This window comes from Salmo salar, chromosome 11 (assembly GCF_965601325.2).
Source record: "Salmo salar chromosome 11, fSalSal1, whole genome shotgun sequence".
Classification (NCBI taxonomy): domain Eukaryota; kingdom Metazoa; phylum Chordata; class Actinopteri; order Salmoniformes; family Salmonidae; genus Salmo; species Salmo salar.
This window is the reverse complement of record NC_138301.1, coordinates 92,281,230-92,305,762: the sequence shown is the minus strand read 5'-3', so window position 1 is coordinate 92,305,762 and position 24,533 is coordinate 92,281,230. Positions and strand designations below refer to the sequence as shown.

The 24,533-nt window shown below is 44.5% G+C and overlaps 1 protein-coding gene across 2 annotated transcripts in view; it reads left to right on the top strand.

Annotated features, from left to right (window-relative positions):
• Positions 1-24,533, top strand: part of LOC106563159 (splicing factor, suppressor of white-apricot homolog) — a 143,967-nt gene that overhangs the window by 78,051 nt on the left and 41,383 nt on the right. For both annotated transcript variants that reach the window (XM_014128427.3, XM_014128426.3), the window contains exons 11-12: positions 5,427-5,532; positions 6,025-6,258. In XM_014128427.3, the coding sequence (XP_013983902.3) occupies positions 5,427-5,532; positions 6,025-6,258 (340 nt within the window). The remainder of the gene's footprint in view (positions 1-5,426; positions 5,533-6,024; positions 6,259-24,533) is intronic.

Below are 24,533 nucleotides of genomic sequence, written 5' to 3'. Positions count from 1 at the left end.
GCTGAATTATATAATTCTCTCTACTATTATTCTGACATTTCACATTCTTAAAATAAAGTGCATATCCTAACTGATATAAAACAGAATTTTTACCTGAGTTAAATGTCAGGAATTGTGAAAAACTGAGTTTAAATGTATTTCGCTAAGGTGTATGTAAACATCCGACTTCAACTGTATGAACATCTCTGTTTCGGTTCATACACAGAATGGAAAATATTGATTGAAAGTGGGGCATAGTTTCTTTCAACCCACACACTGTTGGTAAAAGTAGAGCATAGATTTAAACATCCCTATTGTAAGAAATAAGAATATCTTATTTCTATTTCTTATATATACATTTTTTGTTGTACTTTTTACCTCTTTTTCGCCCGTATTTTGTGATATCCAATTGGTAGTTAGTCTTGTCTGATCGCTGCAACTCTAGTATGGTCTCGGGAGAGGCGAATTTCGAGGCCCATGCGTCCTCCAAAACACGACCCTGCCAAGCCGCACTGCTTGCTTAACCCGGAAGCCAGCCGCACCGATGTGTCGGAGGAAACACTGTACAACTTGTGACCGACGTCAGTGTGCATGCGCCCGGCCCGCCACAAGGAGTCACTGGAACGCGATGGGACAAGGACATCCCGGCCAGTCAAACCCTCCCCTAACCCAGACGTCGCTGGGCCAATTGTGCACTGCCTCATGGGTAGCCCGGTCACAACACATCCTGGGATCGAACCCAGGTCTGTAGTGACGCCGCAAGCACTGCGATGCAGTGCCTTAGACCGCTGCGCCACTCAGGAGCTTATATTTCTATTTCTGCCCAGGACCCACATTTCATCCTCTTTCTCCCCCATCAAAGAGGCTCATCTTCATGGAGGCAGATTCCTTAGCCAGGCTAATGGTCCCCTGATCTCTCATTCCAGAGGGCCACGGCTGAAGAGCTCGCTGCCACACTTCCTTTATAGAACTGTAAAATATTGAAAAACTTCCATTAGCGACACAGAACTACCCATCTACCTTATTTCTCTCTCTCCCTCCACCCTCTTTCTCTCTCTCCCTTCACCCCCTTTCTCTCTCTCTCTCCCTTCACCACTCATTCACTCACACACACTTCTATCACTCTCTTCCCTTATAGAGAATAAGTCTGCCTTTCTCTCTCTCCCTGAGAAACCCAGGTAATTGAGGCCTAAACAGTCAGCTGCAAAGGCAGCTTTGTCAGACCTGTTGCCCACCAATCCGGTGCCGACAAAGATGGCCGCCTCGTTTCGTGTTCCTAGGAAACTATGCAGTATTTTTGTTTTTTTAATGTTATTTCTTACATTGTTGCCCCAGGTAATCTTAGGTTTTATTACATACAGTCGGGACAAACTATTGGATATAAGAGCAACGTCAACTCACCAACATTACGACCAGGAATACGACTTTCCCAAAGCGGATCCTCTGTTCGGACCACCACCCAGGACAATGGATCAGATCCCAGCCGGCGACCCAAAACAACGACGCCGTAGAAGGGGCAGACGGAGCGGTCTTCTGGTCAGGCTCCGTAGACGGGCACATCGCGCACCGCTCCCGAGCATACTACTTGCCAATGTCCAGTCTCTTGACAACAAGGTAGACGAAATCCGTGCAAGGGTAGCCTTCTAGAGAGACATCAGAGACTGGAACGTTGCTATCGGAGTCGGTACAGCCAGCTGGTTTCTTCCCGCATCGCGCCAACAGAAACAAGCATCTTTCTGGTAAGAAGAAGGGCGGGGGTGTATGCCTTATGATTAACGAGACGTGGTGTGATCATAACAACATACAGGAACTCAAGTCCTTCTGTTCACCTGACTTAGAATTCCTCACAATCAAATGCCGACCGCATTATCTACCTAGAGAATTCTCTTCGATTATAATCACAGCCGCATATATCCCCCCCCCAAGCAGACACATCGATGGCCCTGAACGAACTTCATTTGACTCTACGTAAACTGGAAACCACATATCCTGCATTTATTGTAGCTGGGGAGTTTAACAAAGCTAATCTGAAAACAAGGCTCCCTAAATTCTATCAGCATATCGATTGCGCTACCAGGGCTGGCGAAACCCTAGATCACTGTTATTCTAACTTCTGCGATGCATATAAGGCCCTCCCCGCCCTCCTTTCGGAAAAGCTGACCATGACTCCATTTTGTTGCTTCCAACCTATAGACAGAAACGAAAACAGGAAGCTCCCGCGCTCAGGTCTGTTCAACACTGGTCCGACCAATCGGATTCCACGCTTCAAGATTGCTTCGATCATGTGGACTGGGATATGTTCCGCATTGCGGCAAACAACAACATTGATGAATACGCTGATTCGGTTAGTGGGTTTATTAGCAAGTGCATCGGCGATGTTGTGCCCACAGCGTCAATTAAAACATTCCCAAACCAGAAACCGTGGATTGATGGCAGTATTCGCGCAAAACTGAAAGCGCAAACCACTGCTTTTAATCAGGGCAAGGTGACCGGAAACATGACTGAATACAAACAGTGTTACTATTCCCTCCGCAAGGCAATCAAACAAGCTAAGCGTCAGTATAGAGACAAAGTAGTGTCGCAATTCAACGGCTCAGACACGAGAGGTATGTGGCAGGGTCTACAGTAAATCACGGACTATAAAAGGAAAACCAGCCCCGTCGCGGACCAGGATGTCTTGCTCCCAGACAGACTAAACAACTTCTTTGCTCGCTTTGAGGACAATACAGCGCCACTGACACGGCCCGCTACCAAAACCTGCGGGCTCTCCTTCACTGCAGCCGACGTGAGCAAAACATTTAAACGTGTCAACCCTCGCAAGGCTGCAGGCCCAGATGGCATCCCCAGCCGCGTCCTCAGAGCATGCGCAGACCAGCTGGCTGGTGTGTTTACGGACATATTCAATCAATCCTTATCCCAGTCTGCTGTCCCCACATGCTTCAAGAGGGCCACCATTGTTCCTGTTCCCAAGAAAGCTAAGGTAACTGAGCTAAATGACTACCGCCCCGTTGCACTCACTTCCGTCATCATGAAGTGCTTTGAGAGACTAGTCAAGGACCATATCACCTCCACCCAACCTGACACCCTAGACCCACTCCAATTTGCTTACCGCCCCAATAGGTCCACAGACGACACAATCACACTGCACACTGCCCTAACCCATCAAGAGGAATACCTATGTGAGAATGCTGTTCATCGACTACGGGCTCAGCATTTAACACCATAGTACCCTCCAAACTCGTCATCAAGCTCGAGACCCTGGGTCTCGACCCCGCCCTGTGCAACTGGGTCCTGGACTTCCTGACGGGCTGCCACCAGGTGGTGAGGGTAGGTAACAACATCTCCACCCCGCTGATCCTCAACACTGGGGCCCCACAAGGGTGCGTTCTCAGCCCTCTCCTGTACTCCCTGTTCATCCACGACTGCGTGGCCATGTACGCCTCCAACTCAATCACCAAGTTTGCAGACGACACAACAGTGGTAGGCTTGATTACCAACAACGACGAGACGCCCTACAGGGAGGAGGTGAGGGCCCTCGGAGTGTGGTGTCAGGAAAATAACCTCACACTCAACGTCAACAAAACAAAGGAGATGATCGTGGACTTCAGGAAACAGCAGAGGGAGCACCCCCCTATCCACATCGACGGGGCAGTAGTGGAGAGGGTAGAAAGTTAAGTTCCTCGGCGTACACATCATGGACAAACTGAAATGGTCCAACCACACAGACAGCGTGGTGAAGAAGGCACAAGCGCCTCTTCAACCTCAAGAGGCTGAAGAAATTTGGCTTGTCACCAAAAACACTCTCAAACTTTTACAGATGCACAATCGAGAGCATCCTGTCGGGCTGTATCACTGCCTGGTACGGCAACTGCTCCGCCCATAACCGCAAGGCTCTCCAGAGGGTAGTGAGGTCTGCACAACGCATCACCGGGGGCAAACTACCTGCCCTCCAGGACACCTACACCACCCGATGTCACAGGAAGGCCAAAAAGATCATTAAGGACAACAACCACCCGAGTCACTGCCTGTTCACCCCGCTATCATCCAACAGGAGAAGTCAGTTCAGGTGCATCAAAGCAGGGACCGAGAGACTGAAAAAAAGCTTATTTCTCAAGGCCATCGGACTGTTTAACAGCCATCACTAACATTGAGTGGCTGCTGCCAACATACTGACTCAACTCCAGCCACTTTAATAATGGAAAAATATATGTAATAAATGTATCACTAGCCACTTTAAACAGTGCCACTTCATATAATGTACCCTACATTACTCATCTCATATGTATATACTGTACTCTATACTATCTACTGCATCTTGCCATCTTGATGTAATGTATCACTAGCCACTTTAAACAATGCCACTTTTATATGTTTACATATCCTACATTACTTGTCTCATATGTATATACTGTACTCTATACCATCCACTGCATCTTGCCTATGCCATTCTATACCATCGCTCATTCATATATTCTTATTCATTCCTTTACACTTGTGTGTATAAGGTAATTGTTGTGAAATTGTTAGGTTAGATTACTCGTTGGATATTACTGCATTGTCAGATCTAGAAGCACAAGCATTTCGCTACACTCGCATTAACATCTGCTAACCATGTGTATGTGACAAATAACATTTGATTTGATCATGGCGTCATGCATACATATGAAGTGGGATTATGAGTCCATCCTCATGTAGGGAGAAACGAGAGGAAACGTCCCACATGTTGTTTTCTTGTATGTCTCTAACGGCTAGCCTGGTGTCCAGACTCTTCCTATCATATACCTACTAGCAAGCTAGTGATGACTATTTGTTAACATACAACATGGTCTCTGATCTGGTGCTCAGGCTAGTCCCTTTCCTCCTATGTCCCTACTGAGCTGGTATGGTCCATGTTCAGGGACTGCACTCAGAAAATGAGACCTGAGGCATGTGTTCTCTCCACACGGAATTGGCCTTGTGGCTGTCCCCTGGTCCCTCCTCCACTGCATGTTGCTATGATTAAACCTCTCTGTCAGTGTCCTATGCTGAACGGTGCACAGAGCGAACAGAGCATTCCAATGAGGGCCTTGACGACAGAGGGAGAGAGGCAGAGGAGTGGTCGGCCCTCTGTACTGTGAAATGTGCTTTCCGTTACCGTTCAGCCTGCAATCAACCCTCACTGTGCCTCACTCACATCTATTTTTGACTGTTAACTTTTAAACCCAATCCCAAACAAAGCTTTGCAAATAGCATGCTGACATCACTTAGCATAAGCACAAAATACTTTTCTATGAAAAAAAAAAAAAAAAAGCACTGCCCTTATAAGTTCTAAATCATTTTCACTTCACTAATTGATGAGCTTTAAATAGCCTAGTTATTGTGTCTGGTGCGTTCTAATTTCTCGTTCTCAGAACAACCCCAAGCACTTTGTTCTTAAAATAACTGTATTCTCTCTCTTCTCTCTGTAGCGTGGCTCTTCAGACGGCCTTGGCCCAGCGGAGGGGGAGGCAGACAGTGTCGACGTTGGTAACTGTCCCTCTGACAAACAGCTGAATGAAGGCAAGCCAATTAAAGGTAAGACTTGTACACACACCATAGCATTTAGAGGCTGACCATGACACAGTCCCAGTCGTCACAGCCCGGCCTGCCCACACTGATAATTAAAGTGTCTGAGGATCGTTGTTTTTTTTCTTCCTGCTTGTTTGTTTGGTGAGTGGGAATGTTGATGAGTAGACAGAGGAGGTGGTTGGGGTGGTACGTTTGCGGAGTGCGTGTGTGTATGTGTGGTTTCCTTTAGAACTGTCAGCTAGAAAATGGACGAAATGATTAGGTGGCTGCGGGCTGCTCAAAAAGCGGGGTGGCTGAAGTTTATGTCTTTGGCCCATGGTAATGACGGTTAACCCCCAGCTTAATGATACTCTCGCTCTCTGTCTGCCTGCCTGGGGAAGGTTAATGGTTTATGGTAAAATGAGTGACTGCCACTGGCACATTGTTCGTTTTAAACGACCTCAAGCTTTAACCAAACACACCCTCCTCTCTCTCTCCCACCTCCACCTTTCTTCCCAGTGCCCTTTGCGCCAATCTGCTTCGCCATCAAGGCCAAAGAGAACGACATGCTACCGCTGGAGAAAAACCGTGTACGGCTGGACGACGACTCAGATGATGACCCGGACAAGTTGCTTGGCGAGGAGGGTCTCGAGGCCCTGCTGGAGGGTGCAGAGATGGTGGTGAGAGCGGTCACTGCGACCCCCGAGGAGAAGAGACCCACTCTCACCCTGGAGGAGCTGGAGGCTAAACAAGGTAGCTAGCTATTGCTGCTCTCACTGGCTGCACTTCATATATTAAAGAACATCTTATTTTACTTTACCTAAAAGCTTTTTTGGAATGCCTCTAAATGGCCATGTGGCTCAGTTGGAATGCCCCTAAATGGCCATGTGGCTCAGTTGGAATGCCCCTAAATGGCCATGTGGCTCAGTTGGAATGCCCCTAAATGGCCATGTGGCTCAGTTGGAATGCCCCTAAAGGGCCATGTGGCTCAGTTGGAATGCCCCTAAAGGGCTATGTGGCTCAGTTGGAATGCCCCTAAAGGGCCATGTGGCTCAGTTGCAATGCCCCTAAAGGGCCATGTGGCTCAATTGCAATGCCACTTGCAACGTCAGGGTCTTGGTTTCAATTCCCGCTGGGGCCACCATACCAGAAAATAATGTATAAAACCACTACTGGAAATCACTTTGGATACAAATATCTGTTAAATGGCATATATTGTTATATAACCTCTTGACGTTACCCTAGGATAGGGGGCGCCACAGCGCATTTTGGAAATAATTTGTGCCCATTTTCAACGGCCTACTAATCAAACTCAGAAGCTAGGATATGCATATAATTAATACCTGTGGATAGAAAACACCCTAAAGTTTCTAAAACTGTTTGAATGGTGTCTGTGAGTATAACAGAACTCATATGGCAGTCAAAACCCCGAGACCGATTGAAACAGGAAGTGGAATTCTGAATTGTGGACTCAACTTCACGTCGTTGCCTATTATTCACACCGTGAGCTATCGTTCATTGAGCACTTCCTATTGCTTCCACAAGATGTCCCCAGTCTTTACAAAGTGTTTTGAGCCTTCTACTGTCGAAACTCCGTGAATGAGACGCGTTGGAAATTGGTCACAGGGGGAGGGCCATCACCATTATGACGCCGGCGGCCCTGTCTACCCCCACCTTTCGAAACGTTTTGAAACACAATGCAATCGTCCCCCTCGAATCTTATTGGCTCTCTTGTTGAAACAGGCCCTGAAGATTTATGTTATACAACGTTTGACATGTTTGAACGAACCTAAATGGGAAAAAAATGTTTTATTTCGAAACGGCTGTCCCGCGACCGGCAGAGCGTTTGGATACAGCATTCAGACGCGCTAACAACAGCAAGCTAATGGAACATAAAGGATGGACTTTTTCGACCGAAAATACATCTGTTGTGGACCTGGGATTCCTGGAAGTGCTTTCTGATGAAGACAACTAAAGGTAAGCGATTATTGACAATATTATACAAGATTAGATGTGATATGCGATTGTTCCAAGATGGCGCTGAGCTCGGTTTACTAGCTCATTTTCTGAGTATCGCATCCCCTTTTATCGCTAAGTGTGATTACCCAGTAAAGTTATTTTTAAATCTGGTATGACAGGTATCAATATCAAGAGATATTCATCTATAAATCTTAGAATGACAATATTACATTTTTAAAATGTTTTCGAATAGTAATTTGACGGGAAAATAGTTAGTCAACGTCAGACGCCGATGTAAAATGCTGTTTTCATATATAAATATGAACTTTATTGAACAAAAGAATGCATGCATTGTGTAACATGATGTCCTAGGTGTGTCATCTGATGAAGTTTGTAAAAGGTTAGTGCTGCATTTAGCTGTTTTTTGGTTATTTGTGATGCATGTGGTTGGTCGGAAAATGGCTATGTTGCTGCTTTTACGATGGACTCCTCTAACATAATCTAATGATTTGCTTTTCCTGTAAAACCTTTTTGAAATCGGACGACGTGGGTCGATTCAGGAGAGGTGTATCTATAAAACGATATGAGACAGTCCTATATTTGAAAAAATATATATATTAAATTTCGTTATGCTAATGTCGCTAGGAGTTTTCCCTGGATTTTGATCCCGCATACGGGATGGGACGCTGGAGAGGAGAATTGAAGTGAATTGATCCACCCATGATATAAACTCAGCAAGAAAGAAACGTCCTGTCACTGTCAACTGCTTTTATTTTCATCAAACTTAACATGTGTAAATATTTGTATGAACATAACACGATTCAACAACTGAGACATAAACTGAACAAGTTCCACAGACATGTGACTAACAGAAATTGAATAATGTGTCCCTGAACAAAGGGGGGTCAAAATCAAAAGTAACAGTCAGTATCTGGTGTGGTCACCAGCTGCATTAAGTACTGCAGTGCATCTCCTCATGGACTGCACCAGATTTGCCAGTTCTTGCTGTGAGATGTTACCCCACTTTTCCACCAAGGCAAGTTCCCAGACATTTCTGGGGGGAATGGCCCTAGCCCTCACCCTCCGATCCAACAGGTTCCAGACGTGCTCAATGGGATTGAGATCCGGGCTCTTCGCTGGCCATGGCAGAATACTGATATTCCTGTCTTGCAGGAAATCACGCACAGAACGAGCAGTATGGCTGGTGGCATTGTCATGCTGGAGGGTCATGTCCAGATGAGCCTACAGGAAGGGTACCACATGAGAGAGGAGGATGTCTTCCCCTGTAATGCACAGTGTTGATTGCCTGCAATGACAAGCTCAGTCCAATGATGCTGTGACACACTGCCCCACACCATGATGGACCCTCCACCTCCAAATCGATCCCGCTCCAGAGTACAGGCCTCGGTGTAACGCTCATTTCTTCGATGATAAACGCGAATCCGACCATCACCCCTGGTGAGACAAAACCGTGACTCGTCAGTGAAAAGCACTTTTTGCAGGTCCTGTCTGGTCCAGCGACGGTGGGTTTGTGCCCATAGGCGACTTTGTTGCCGGTGATGTCTGGTGAGGACCTGCCTTACAGCAGGCCTACAAGCCCTCAGTCCAGTCTCTCTCAGCCTATTGCGGATAGTCTGAGCACTGATGGAGGGATTGTGCGTTCCTGGTGTAACTCGGGCAGTTGTTGTTGCCATCCTGTACCTGTCCCGCAGGTGTGATGTTCGGATGTACCAATCCTGTGCAGGTGTTGTTACACGTGGTCTGCCACTGCGAGGACGATCAGCTGTCCGTCCTGTCTCCCTGTAGCGCTGTCTTAGGCGTCTCACAGTATGGACATTGCAATTTCTTGCCCTGGCCACACCTGCAGTCCTCATGCCTCATGGCAGCATGCCTAAGGCACGTTCACGCAGATGAGCAGGGACCCTGGGCATCTTTCTTTTGGTGTTTTTCAGTCCTTAGAAAGACCTCTTTAGTGTCCTAAGTTTTCTTAAATGTGACCTTAATTGCCTACCGTCTGTAAGCTGTTAGTGTCTTAACGACCGTTCCACAGGTACATGTTCATTAATTGTTTATGGTTCATTGAACAAGCATGGGAAACAGAGTTTAAACCCTTTACAATGAAGCTCTGTGAAGTTATTTGGATTTTTACGATTTTTATCTTTGAAAGACAGGGTCCTGAAAAAGGGCCGTTTCTTTTTTTGCTGAGTTTATATTGGCCCTTTTCAATTCTTGGTAAATATCTCCTCAGTCAGTGTGAATGACCTGTACTAGTCTTTCTGCTGTATTGTTATCTCTCAGTAGGAAAGAAATCCAGTACTTTTTTTAAGGACAGTGGAAGTTACTAAAAATGCTTATTTCTTTGTTAAAACCAACACATTTCCGCCCCAAGGCTACAGCATTTTTTATCATCTCTCACTGTCCTCCGAGAGTTGCAGAATTTCCTGTTCACTTTAGCTTGCTCCTCTATTCATGCATCTGACAGACAGCATCTTAAATGGCATAGAGATGGCCCTGTCCAGGTCAGACTGGAGGTCTGCTAGCTCACCACCCTCACCCACCACCGGCTCTAAGTGTCTTCTGTCGTTGCAGGTCTCTTTCTCTTTCACTCTCGCTTAAGTTATATTAGCTGTCTGTTAATACAGCCGTCACTCGCTGGGAGAGCTGCGGGCAGACTAGGAACGACATCGCTCAATCAAATACACACGCATGCTCCGCCTTTGCGGGAAGTCAGACTAGCCGGAATGGAGGGAGAATGGAATGGGGAAGAGGAGGCACAGCAGTAAATATGTTGAACAAAACTGGTAGAAAGTGAGAAGGAGAGAGGGAGAGGAAAGGATGGCTTTTTAAAGGAGTGCTTCCAGGAAGGAAGTCAGGAGAGACTGGATGCAGTAAACCACAGTTGTATTACTCTCTTAGCTCCCCCATAATGGAGATATACAGTACCAGTCAAAAGTTTCGACACACCTACTCATTCAAGGGTTTTTCTTTATTTTTACTATTTCCTACATTGTAGAATAATAGTGAAGACTTCAAAACTATGAAATAACACATGGAATCATGTAGTAAACAAAAATGTTTTAAACAAATCAAAATATATTTGATATTCTTCAAAGTAGCCACCCTTTGCATTGATGACAGCTTTGCACACTCTTGGCATTTTTCTCAACCAGCTTCATGAGGTAGTCACCTGGAATGCATTTCAATTAACACGTGCCTTATTAAAAGTTAATTTGTGGAATTTATTTTATTCTTAATGCGTTTGAGCCAATCAGTTGTGTTGTGACAAAGGAGGTGTGGTATACAGAATATAGCCCTATTTGGTAAAAGACCAAGTCCATATTATGGCAAGAACGGCTCAAATAAGCAAAGAGAAACAACAGTCCATCATTGCTTTAGGTCAGTCAATACAGAACATTTCAATAACTTCTAAAGTTTCTTCAAGTGCAGTCACAAAACCATCTAGTGGTATGATGAAACTGTCTCTCATGAGGACCGCCACAGGAAAGGAAGTCCCAGAGTTACCTCTGCTGCAGTGGATAAGTTCATTAGAGTTACCAGCCTCAGAAATTGCAGCCCAAATAACTGCTTCACAGAGTTCAAGTAACAGACACATCTCAACATCAACTGTTCAGAGGAGACTGTGTGAATCAGGCCTTCATGTTCGAATTGCTGCAAAGAAACCACTAAAGGACAACATTAAGAAGAAGAGACTTGCTTGGGCCAATAAACACGAGCAATGGACATTAGACCAGTGGAAATCTGTGCTTTGATCTGATGAGTTCAAATTTGAGATTTTTGTTTCCAACCGCCGTGTCTTTGTGAGACGCAGAGTAGGTGAACGGATGATCTCTGCATTTGTGGTTCCCACCGTGAAGCATGGAGGAGGAGGTGTGAACACACGTCCAGGCTGTGTAGGGGCTATTTGACCATGGAGTGCTGCGTCAGATGACCTGGCCTTCACAATCATCTGACCTTAAACAAATTGAGATGGTTGGGAAGAGTTGGACCGCAAAGTGAAGGAAAAGCAGCCAACAAGTACTCAGCATATGTGGGAACTCCTTCAAGACTGTTGTAAAAGCATTCCTCATGAAGGTGGTTGAGAGAATGCTAAGATTGTGCAAAGCTGTCATCAAGGCAAAGGGTGGCTACTTTGAAGAATCTCAAATACAAAATACTTTTTTTGTTACTACATGATTCCATATGTGTTATTTGATGTCTTCGCTATTATCCTACAATATAGAAAAAATTAAGAAAAACCCTTGAATGAGTAGGTGTCAACTTTTGACTGGTACTGTATGTGCACACAATCTCAGGAGTGTGTTGATGCAAATGTAAAGGCAGGTCTGACTCACGGGACCCATTCATAATGTTTAGTGTGCGTTTAGCCTGGTCTCACACACATACACAGCCACCAAATGTTCTGATATTTAGGCCTAGTTTCAGGGGCTGGTTCAGGCTGACGATGCACACACACACACCCGGCCCCAGCGGAGGGAGAGCGGAACATCTGTGTGATTATCTCAGGGTAAAGAACGGGCCTGGCAAGTGAAATGAATTGCTGTGTGGCAAGGAGGCTGTCACTCAAATGGCCTAACTCCGTAGGGGTATTGATTACAGACAGAGAAACCTAATCTGTATTGATGGTCTGTAAAGGATCACACAGGCTGCCTTTGATTACCAGTGCTGGGATTCAGCAGACGCGTGTGTGTGTTCATGTCTTTGTCAGTCTGTTTTTCTGTCCAAATGAACCTTAACACTAGAACAGCTGGGCCATGAGGGACCCCCCTTCAAGCGAATGAGCAGTCATTCTGACAGCAAAATTAGAACCGTGTAATTAATACATTTCATGTATGCTATCGCAAAAATAATAATTTGGTTGTGTTTATAAAGGCCTAAGGTAACATTAGAATACTATTTTATTTCAAATAACACCATAGCATACACACACACTACTGTTCAAATGTTTTTGGTCACTTAGAAATGTCCTTGTTTTTGAAAGAAATGTAAAAACAAATTGTCCTTTAAAATAACATCAAATTGATCAGAAATACAGTGTAGACATTGTTAATGTTGTAAATTACTATTGTAGCTGGAAACGGCAGATTAAAAAAAAAAAAATGGAATATCTACATAGGTGTACAGAGGCCCATTATCAGCAACCATCACTCCTGTGTTCAATGGCACGTTGTGTTAGCTAATCCAAGTTTATCATTTTAAAAGGCTAATTGATCATTAGAAAACCCTTTTGCAATTATGCTAGCACAGCTGAAAACTGTTGTTCTGATTAAAGACGCAATTAAACTGGCCTTCTATAGACTTGTTGAGTATCTGGAGCATCAGCATTTGTGGGTTCAATTACAGGCTCAAAATGGCTAGAAACAAAGAACTTTCTTCTGAAACTCATCAGTCTATTCTTGTTCTGAGAAATGAAGGCTATTCCATGTGAAACATTGCCAAGAAACTGCTGGCCTTTTAGGCAAAGTTCGTTTGTCCAGTATCTGTGTTCTTTTGCCAATCTTAATCTTTTATTTTTTTGACAAGTCTGAGATATGGCTTTTCTTTGCAACTCTGCCTAGAAGGCCAGCATCCCGGAGTCACCTCTTCACTGTTGACATTGAGACTGGTTTTTTGCGGGTACTATTTAATGAAGCTGCCAATTGAGGACTTGTGAGGCGTCTGTTTCTCAAACTAGACACTCTAATGTACTTGTCCTCTTGCTCAGTTGTGCACCGGGGCCTCCCACTCTTTCTATTCGGGTTAGAGCCAGTTTGCGCTGTTCTGTGAAGGGAGAAGTACACAGCGTTGTACGAGATCTTCAGTGTCTTGGCAATTTCCCACATGGAATAGCCTTCATTTCTCAGAACAAGAATAGACTGACAAGTTTCAGAAGAAAGTGCTTTGTTTCTGGCCATTTTGAGCCTGTAATCGAACCCACAAATGCTGACGCTCCAGATACTCAACTAGTCTATAGAATGGCAGTTTAATTGCTTCGTTAATCAGAACAACAGTTTTCAGCTGTGCTAGCATAATTGCAGGTAGGATGTGAGTACATTGGAGGTAAACCTAGGCATTGAGTAATGATGAGAGAGATATAGTCTCTAGAGACGTTTAAACCAGGTGATGTCATCGCATATGTAGGAGGTGGAACAACATGGTTGGTTAAGGCATATTGAGCAGGGCTAGAGGCTCTACAGTGAAATAAGACAGTAATCACTAACCAGGACAGTAATGGACGAGGCATATTAATATTAGAGAGAGGCATGCGTAGCCAAGTGAACATATGGGTCCAGTGATTGGTTGGGCTGACTGGGGACACGGCGATTCAGACAGTTAGCAGGCCGATGCTAACAAGCTAACAGTTAGTAGGCCGGGGCTAAACAAGCTAGCAATTAGCAGACCGGGGCTGGCAAGCTAGCAGTTAGCAGACCGGGTTAGCAAGCAAGCAGTTGGCAGACCGGGGCTAGCAGTTAGCAGACCGGGGCAGGCAAGCTAGCAGTTAGCAGACCGGGGCTAGCAAGTTAGCTTTTGGGGGACGTCGCAATGAGGGTAAGTCTCTCTTTGCCTCTTCGTGCGGTGACATCGATAGACCAGTCGTGGAATTAGTAGGGTTCCAAGTAGCTCTAGATAGCTAGCAGGTCGGTTAGCAGAATGGGCCTTCAGCGGATGTCGCGCCTGAGGGGCCTGTTGGAATCCTCGGGCAGATTATGTCGGTATTCCAGTCGTAGAGGATCGGTGGGGTTCCGTGCCCCTTACCGGCAGTAGAAGGGGTCCGGATATTGTAGCCCAGGAGTGGGCTTCGGTGGTAACACAGGAGCCCTGACCGAGCTAGCTTCAGGCTAATTGGTGCTTGCTCCGGGATGGAAACGCTAGCCAGGAGTAGTCACACGGGATTGCGGTTAGCTAGTTGCGAAGATCCAGATGAAAATGTTCAGAGTTTGCGGTAGGAATCCGGGGATATGGGGAAAAAAATATATAAAATAATAATAGGTCCGTTATGCTCTGGTTTGAGTCATGTTGTTCGAACTGGTGAGAGCTTTCCGAGCTAAAGGTTAGCTGATGACCGCTAGCAATGGTTTGCTGACTGATAGCTCGTAGGTAGTTAGCTGGCTAGCTTCAGTTGAGGGATTCCAGATCCGAAGTAAATAGAAATACTTTAGAAAAAAAGAAAAAAAGATCCACGCCACATTGGGTGAGGCGTGTTGCAGGAGAGTTTTTAGAAGTTGAGGTTTTAGGAAAATATTTTTAAAAGATATGCGAAGAAAAATATGTAAAAAAATATATACAAGGGACACAACAGGACAAAGGCGTCTGACTGCTACGCCATCTTGGATTAATGCCCTAGGCCAGAGTGGACTGACAAGACTACTTGGATTCGGTGGACTGATATAGGGTACCTACCATTTGGAGATTATAATTAGAATACATCAATAGAATGGTTTGCTGTAATTACTGTAACTTCTTTGTTGTATTATCCCAAACGAACGTAGTAGTTTCACCAATTAAGGATTCTAGCTTTAATGCTGTTGTGAAATAATGCTTGTCTGTTGTCTGCCATGCCCTATATTTGAGTGTGTATGATCTTCCAGACCACTGGGTCCATTTTGTGGAAAGCATAGTGTGTGTCAGCACTCTCTCTATCATGACCAATGAGGGACCACTTCAATAGTTCTTTACTGCCTTAAGGCCCATAGCTGTGCTGTTACTGAGTGAGACCAGTGGCAGCTCTCATTAGTAAAGTGTGTGTCTCTCTGTGTGCATGGGTGTGTGCGCACGTGGTTGTTCGTGTGAGTGTGTGCGCGCGTGCCTGTGCTGTCTTAAGTCCTTTTGTCTCTAAAATATCTTTTGACTTTCGATTGCTGTGACAATCTGCTTATACATTTACAACAAAAAAATCACACTTTGTTCTGTCATCTTCTATCTTCCCCCTCCCTTAGTGCTGTTGTAAAGAAGAACAATGGCAGGATTTGTTTTACTGATGGCGAGCCCAAAATGTCTTAGTTTTGAGGCAGCGCAAATGGTTTGATTGCTAAAGCACTTGAGTGGCCAAGAACCCTACTTATTGGGGGGCCTCTCTCAAACAGTCTGAACAGGCCCAAACAGATACACAGATGATGCAATCTCTATTGCACTCCACACTGCCTTTAACCACCTGGACAAAGGGAACACTTACGTGAGAATGCTATTCATTGACTACAGCTCAGCGTTCAACACCATAGTACCTTCAAAGCTCATCACTAAGCTAAGGATCCTGGGACTAAACACCTCCCTCTGCAACTGGATCCTGGACTTCCTGGTGGGCTGCCCCCAGGTGGTGAGGGTAGGTAGCAACATATCTGCCATGCCGATCCTCAACACTCCGCAGGGGTGCGTGCTCAGTCCCCTCCTGTACTCCCTGTTCACCCACGACTGCGTGGCCAGACACGACTCCAACACCATCATTACGTTTGCAGACGGCACAACAGTGGTAGGACTGATCACCAACAACAACAAGACAGCCTATAGGGAGGAGGTCAGCGACATGGCCGGGTGGTGCCAGAATAACAACCTATCCCTCAACGTAACCAAGACTAAGGAGCTGATTGTGGACTACAGGAAAAGGACCGAGCACGCCCCCATTCTCATCGACGGGGCTGTAGTGGAGCAGGTTGAGCGCTTCAAGTTCCTTGGTGTCCACATCAACAACAAACTAGAATGGTCCAAACACACCAAGACAGTCGTGAAGAGGACACGACAAAGCCTATTCCCCCTCAGGAAACTAAAGATTTGGCATGGGTCCTGAGATCCTCAAAAGGTTCTACAGCTGCAACATCGAGAGCATCCTGACTGGTTGCATCACTGCCTGGTACGGCAATTGCTCGGCCTCTGACCGCAAGGCACTACAGAGGGTAGTGCGTACGGCCCAGTACATCACTAAGCTGCCTGCCATCCAGGACCTCTACACCAGGCGGTGTCAGAGGAAGGCCCTAAACATTTTCAAAGACCCCAGCCACCCCAGTCATAGACTGTTCTCTCTACTACCGCATGGCAAGTGGTACCGGAGTGCCAAGTCTAGGACAAAAAGGCTTCTCAACAGTTTTTACCCCCAAGCCATAAGACTCCTGAACAGGTAATCAAATGGCTACCTGGACTATTTGCATTGTGTGCCCCCCCACAACCCCTCTTTTTACGCTGCTGCTACTCTCTGTTCATCATATATGCATAGTCACCTTAACCATATCTATATGTACATACTACCTCAATCAGCCTGACTAACCGGTGTCTGTATGTAGCCTCGCTGCTTTTATAGCCTCACTACTGTATATAGCCTGTCTTTTTACTGTTGTTTTATTTCTTTACTTACCTATTGTTCACCTAACACCTTTTTTGCACTATTGGTTAGAACGTGTAAGTAAGCATTTCACTGTAAGGTCTACACCGCCTATTCGGCGCACGTGACAAATAAACTTTGATTAAGATTTAGGCCTGCCTGCCTGCCTGCCTGCCTGCCTCATTTATTTAGTTTTATTTATTCTCCAAGTCACTGTCCTCCTTCACCTTTCACTCACTCCTTTCACTTGCTCTTTCTAAGTCACTCTTTCTCCCTCTCTCTCTTCTCATGCTTACTCTGTCTCTATATATCTCTTTCTCCCTCTCTCTCCTCATGCTTACTCTGTCTCTATATATCTCTTTCTCCTTCTCTCTCTCTTGTCATGCTTACTCTGTCTCTATATATCTCTTTCTCCCTCTCTCTCTCTTCTCATGCTTACTCTGTCTCTATATATCTCTTTATCCCTCTCTCTCTCTTCTCATGCTTACTCTGTCTCTATATATCTCTTTCTCCCTCTCTCTCTCTTCTCATGCTTACTCTGTCTCTATATATCTATTTTTTCCTCACTCACTCCATTAAGGAAGTGGGTCTACCTTAGGGTGGTAGTTCTGTTCTGTCCCTGGTGTGTTCACACTAAGCCCATATGATTTGCCTTGGTAGCCAGCCTATTTATAGTATAGAAAGAACTATGTATTCAACCCCTATGGTTGCGTAATATAATGCCTTGTTTTTGAGCTCTCCCTGTGCGCTTCCGATGAACAGACTAGGGAAGATTGCAGATGGTTATCGCTGCCCACACACACAGTAAATTGAGCAATTCTATTCTCAGGCTGGGCAATTTATCCCCGCACCACGTTCAATGGCCACAGTCCACGTTACATGCCCGGAGTCCACGTTAATATAGTCCTCGTGATCACTGTCGTCCTCTTCTCCCCCATGATTTGTTCCTGTCTTTCCCCATTCTCTCGTTTTCTCTGACCTCTTGTCACATCCTTGTGTTCTCTCTTTCATTAATACAGTTGCGTTGGGCTGTGCCTACAGAGAGGAATGTAGGCAGGCATAACGGTAATTGCAGATGATGGCAGGAGACCCAGTTAGCTAATTTCATTGTATAAGTGGAATTCACACTGGAGGCCTTTTGGGACCCGTTCTGAAATGGACCTGGGGCTTTCCCATCCAGACCCAATATGCATAAATACATTTTTTAAATATAGAGACCCGTTCCAAACGGAACCCGAGGACATCTAGACCCGTTCCGTATAGACCTGGTCAGATCCAGACCCGGTCTGATCTGAGTGAGGGAAGCAGCAGAAAAGTAAATTTTTAAGCTACTTTATTAACCGAAGCTAATAAAGTGCGATGGAGATGAGGTAGAGAGAGGTGACGCTCTAGCAGGGGCCGTGCTGTGTGTGTAGGCTACTGTGAGTGTGAGCGAGTGACACAGGAACAGGGAGGAGAGAGGGAGAGATGAGAGACTGCAACCAACCAAGCCGACTCACGCTATAGTAGACTAATAGCTGCCATAACTAGGTCATTTATCATCCAATATGATTACGTAGTATCTGTCTTAACTAGGCTAATTGAGGCTGCTTGCACTTTCTCGTCCTAAACAGTTGCAAACAACAACTCTGTTCAGAATGTAAAGTAGCAACCTACCTGTTGGTCGTTGTAGCCTTCTCCTTAAACTTTTAATTCCATTTTAATTCCATCTTCCATTGATTAGATATCTCCTAACTTTTGTCCCACATGGAGGCTCTATGACTGTAGCCTATTGCCACTGATGAATTATGAGTAGTCAACAATAGGGTTGCACATTTTGGGTAGTATTAAATGGTGGAAACTTTCTGTGGGAATTAACGGGAATATATAGGAATTAATGGAAATATATGCAAATTAATATTAATACCGTTTAAATGTAGATGTTTTTTTGCATTGGATATATTTACCATATCATATGAAGACATAAACATTTTACCTTATCATTAGACATAATTGCAAATTATTAAATCTTTCCAATAGAAATAAAAAACTATTTAGTTACGAATTGAACTTTTAATTAAATGTGTTGACTCTTCACATGGGATGATTTCACTGAACAACAAAAGAAAGGGAATATTGAATGATCCCCAATGATCCATCACATCTCCCAAAAACGGTTTCAACATACATCTGTAAAATGATAACCAAAGCTTTAGTTTCTAGACTGTCTTCCTCTCAGGCTTCCATGTCTTCTCCCTGGACCTCCTCAATGCCCACCTCTTGAACATCACACTCTGAGGCCTCATCTTCACTGTCACTTTCCAACCTTGTTGAGGATGGCTCGTTGTCTAGCTCAAAATGCCTCAAATTTGCCCGGATGGCCACCAATTTTTCCAACCCTTATATTTGTCAACCTTTGTGCTTTGGTGTGTGTGTTCAAAAACAAAGACCAGTTGCGCTCTGAGGCAGCTGATGTTGGCGGGATTTGGAGGATGATGGAGGCAACAGGGAAGGAGCCTCAGATCCACAAAGTCCCTTCTACCAGGTGGCTTATGAGATATGTTGGCACGACTGCCATATTGCATCTCCATCCCAAAGCCCTTGCTTGGTAGTGTACTTCGCCAGACTGCCAAGAACCTTGTCCTCATCCAGGCCAAGGTGGCAAGACACGGTAGTGATGACACCATAGGCCTTGTTGATCTCTGCACCAGACAGGATGCTCTGGCCAGCATTCTTGGGGTCCAATGTATGGGCTTCAGGCAGACGTCTTCATGCTTTTTGATGTATTTCAGAACTGCAGTTTCCTCTGCTTGGAGCAACACTGAAGTGGGCAGTGGAGTATGGATTTCTTCTCTTACATCTGCAAGCAGAGTCTGAACATCAGACAGGATGGCATTGTCTCCCTCAATCAGTGCAATGGCTACTGCTATAGGTTTCAGGAGTTTCAGGCTGCTTACCACTCTCTCCCAAAGTACATCATCCAGGAGGATCCTCTTGATGGGGCTGTCCATATCGGCAGACTGTGATATTGCCATTTCTTGGAGAGACCCCTTCCCCTCCGAGGGACTGTCAAACATGATGACAACACCACCCCAACAGGTGTTGCTGGGCAGCTTCAATGTGGTGCTCTTATTCTTCTCACTTTGCTTGGTCAGGTAGATTGCTGCTATAACTTGATGACCCTTCACATACCTACCATTTCCTTGGCTCTCTTGTAGAGTGTATCCATTGTTTTCAGTGCCATGATGTCCTTGAGGAGCAAATTCAATGCATGAGTAGCACAGCCAATGGGTGTGATGTGAGGGTAAAACTCCTTCACTTTAGACCAGGCAGCCTTCATGTTCGCAGCATTGTCTGTCACCAGTGCAAATACCTTCTGTGGTCCAACCAAGGTCATTGATGACTGCCTTCAGCTCATCTGCAATGTAGAGACCGGTGTGTCTGTTGGCCCTTGTGTCTGTGCTCTTGTAGAATACTGGTTGAGGCGTGGAGATGATGTAGTTAATTATTCCTTGCCCACGAACATTCAACCTCCCATCAGAGATGATTTCAATGTAGTCTGCTTTCTATATGATTTGCTTGACCTTCACTTGAACTATGTGGAACTCTGCATCCAGCAAATTAGTAGATAAATCATTCAGAAATCTCTTCCAATACACATTGCCTGTGAGCATCAGAGGTGAACCAGTTGCATACACATCTCGAGCAAGACATTGATAATTATTTCTCTGATTACGTTCCTCCATTGAGTCAAAAAAGCATCTGATTCCAGGAGGACCATGAGCTGTTGCTATCGATAAGGTGTCTGATTCAACATTTTCACCACGAATAGAAGTAGAGGGACTTTTGTCAGAGGTTGCTTGTTGTGAGCGCTGAGGGAACTTTATGCACTTGGCCAGATGATTTTTTATCTTTGTTGCATTCTTCACATATGATTTGGCACAGTATTTGCAAATGTACACAGCTTTTCCTTCTACATCAGCTGCAGAGAAATGTCTCCACACATCAGATAGTGCCTGTAAAGATTAGAAAAAAAGGAGAAACAAATACAATTCCATATACAGATAAATAGTTAAGCAGTGAGATGAAACAAGTCCTTTGTAAGATGTTTTAAAATTAAACGTATGTAAACCGGGGAATTAACACTCCTCAGTTAGCAGGCTCAAACAAGCTAAAACCCACATGGTAGCATCATAAGGTGAATGCACCAATTTATAAGTCGCTCTGGATAAGAGTGTCTGCTAAATGACGTAAATGTAGCAAAAACTAACTACCAGAAATTGTTAACAAGTTAGTAATGATTTAAACATACGTTGTTGAAGGCTACTATTTACTCGTTAACAAAAAAGAATGTATGTCATATAAAATATATTCACCCCACCCAGTATTGTAATCAAAACTTACCAGAAAGCATGTAGTCCTTGGCTCAGACAGTGTAGTAGTGTGGGCTCAATAGCATCTCATTAGTGTGCAAGATCTTGAGAATCAGCTGTACATGTGATGGAAGAATGCACTGTTCATGCAGAGGGTTGCAATTCCATTGAATTGGGGATAGTTTAACCAAAATATGCCACAAGACCTAGAAATGCCTTATGTGTATCCCACAAAAAAAGGTTCACTGTTATAAGATAACTTTTTTTTATGAATTTAAGCAAAATTCCCAGGCTTAACTTCCCATGGAAAATTCCGTAAATTTACCGTAAAGTTTCAGACCCTTTGCAACCCTAGTCAACAACAACAAGCTACACACGCTATTCCAGGTGAAAAGCAAAGAGCAGCAGCATAAATGATACAATTTCTCTCGCTCTACTGCAGCAGTCACATTCAGATCTATATGGGTCCTTCCGAACTAGTCATTTAAAATTACACATACCCGTGACTATCATATCAAATCTGACCCAAACCCATGAAATTATTTGGAATTCTGGATCCCGACCCTCTTGGGTATTCGGGTACTGGGGGATCCGTGAACACCTCGAATTCAAACTACATCTACACTCCACCATTGCCAATCCACAAACTTTACCTATGAGGTGTTGTGTCTGGGAATGGTAAGCTGAAATGTGGCCATAAGCTTCAATACACTCATACCATGTCATACCCCATATATTCCTATTCCCCCCATCTTCAATAGAGTGTTAATGTCTACATAATGTACCTTAAACACTGTCTTAGACCCCTCTCTCTGCCTGCTTCCTTGTCTGCCCTCCACTGCTCCATTTGATCCTACACTGCCACTCGCTCTCCCCCGCTCTCTTCTCTTCCTCCCCCGTATTCTTTCTCTCCTCTGCTCTTTTCCGATCTCCTCCCCAGCCAAGCCCCAGCTGTGCCTCACAGTACAGTAGCTTTTCTCTCTCACACCTTGACACAGAGGGGACTCACTCACGCTCAACACATCTTTGACCTCTTCTCTCTCTCTTTGAATTCTTTGTGTATCTGTAATCTGAGGGAATTATGTGTCTCTAATATGGTCATACATTTGTCAGAAGGTTAGGAAGTGCAGCTCAGTTTCCACCTCATTTTGTGGGGAGTGTGCACATAGGCTGACCTGGCTCTCAAGAGAAGACAGGCTTTCTCAATAGCAAGGCTATGCTCACAGAGTCTGTACATAGTCAAAGCTTTCCTTAAGTGTATACTATCTGTTTAGGGCCAAATAGCATTCTAGTTTGCTCAGTTTTTTTGTGTTGCTTGCTTAGGGGACTCTTCACCAGGTTAATCTCTCTGTAGGTGATGGCTTTGTAATGGAATGTTTGGGAATCGCTTCCTTTTAGGTGGTTGTAGAATTTAATGGCTCTTTTCGGGATTTTGATAATTAGAGGGTATCGGCCTAATTCTGCTCTGCATGCATTGTTTGGTGTTTTGCGTTGTACACAGAGTATATTTTTGCACAATTCTTCATGCAAAGTCTCAATTTGGTGTTTGTCCCATTTTGTGAATCTTGATTGGTGAGCGGACCCCAGACCTCACAACCATAAAGGGCAATGGGTTCTATAACTGATTCAAATATTTTGGCTAAAATATCAAATTTGTATAGCAGACCCTCATGCCAAATTGAGTCAAAAGCATTTTTTAAATTAACAAAGCATGAGAAGACTTTGCTTTTGTTTTGTTTGTCAATTAGGGTGTGCAGGGTGAATACGTGGTCTGTCATACTGTAATTTGGTAAAAAGACAATTTGACATTTGCTCAGAACATTGTTTTCACTGAGGAAATGTACGAGTCTGCTGTTAATGATAAGGCAGAGGATTTTCCCAAGGTTGCTGTTGACGCATATCCCACAGTAGATATTGGGGTCAAATTTGTCTCCACTTTTGTGGATTGGGGTGATCAGTCCTTGGTTCCAAATAATGGGGAAGATGCCAGAGCCACAGATGATGTTAAAGAATTTAAGTATAGCCAATTGGAATTTGTGGTCTGTATATTTTATAATTTCACTGAGGATACCATCAACACCACAGGCCTTTTTGGGTTGGAGGGTTTGTATTTTGTCCTGTAGTTCATTCAATTTAATTACAGAATCCAGTGGGTTCTGGTAGTCTTTAATAGTTGATTCTAAGATTTGTATTTCATCATGTTTTTGCTGTTTGTTCTTTGTTATAGGGTCAAAAAGATTGGAGAAGTGGTTTACCCATACATCTCCGTTTTGGATAGATAATTATTTGTGTTGTTGTTTTACTGTTTTCCAATTTCCCCCGAAGTGGTTAGAGTCTATGCATTCTTAAATGATTTTGGAAGTGCTATTCCTTCTTTTTCCATAGTGTATTTCTATATTGTTTTAGTGATTCACCATATTGAAGGCGTAGGCTCAAGTTTTCTGGGTCTCTATGTTTCTGTTTGGATAAGTTTCTCTATCTTTCTTAGGTTTTTGTTGTTGCCTAATTGTTTTTTGGTAGGTTTCCACATACTTTCCTTCCATCTATAGCATTTCTTAGTAGTATTCAGTTCCTTTGGCTTTGATGCCTCATGATTGAGTATTGCTCTGTTTAGGTAGACTGTGATTTTTCTGTGATCTGATTGGGCTGACTGTGAACGCTCTGAGAGACTCTGGGTTGAGGTCAGTGTTAAGGTAGTCCACAGTACTACTGCCAAGAGATGACCTATAAGTGTACCTACCATAGAAGTCCCCTCAAGGCCTACCATTGACAATGTACATACCCAGTGTGCAACAGAGCTGCAGGAGTTGTGACCCGTTTTTGTTGGTTGTCGTAGTTGTGCATAGGGGGGCATATGGGGGAGGGAATGCTGTCACCTCCAGGTAGGTGTTTGTCCCTCTGTGCTGAGGGTGTCAGGTTCTTGTCCAGTTCTGGCATTTAGGTCGCCACAGACTAGTACATGTCCCTGGGCCTGGAAATTATGGATTTCCCCCTCTAGGATGGAGAAGCTTCATTAATGTATGGGGATTCTGGTGGGGGGATAAATGTAGCACACGGGATGACATTTTTCTCTGTTGAGATAATTTCCTTTTTGAATTTCTAGCCTAATGTAAAAAGTTCCTGTTTTGATTAATTTAATAGAGTGTGTTAGGTCTGCTTTATACCAAATTAGCATACCCCCTATGTCCCTTCCCTGTTTCTCACCTGGTAGTTTGGTGGATGGGACTACCAGCTCTCTGTAACCTAGAGGGCAACCAGTGGGTCCGTCTCCTCTATACCATGTTTCTTGTAGGATGACAATGTCTGTATTTTTTATTTATTTGGTGAAGTCCAGGTTCCAGCTCTTTAGGCCAAAGGCCGATTACCTCAGGCCTTGGATATTCCAGGATGAGGCAGTGAAGGCTTCGTGT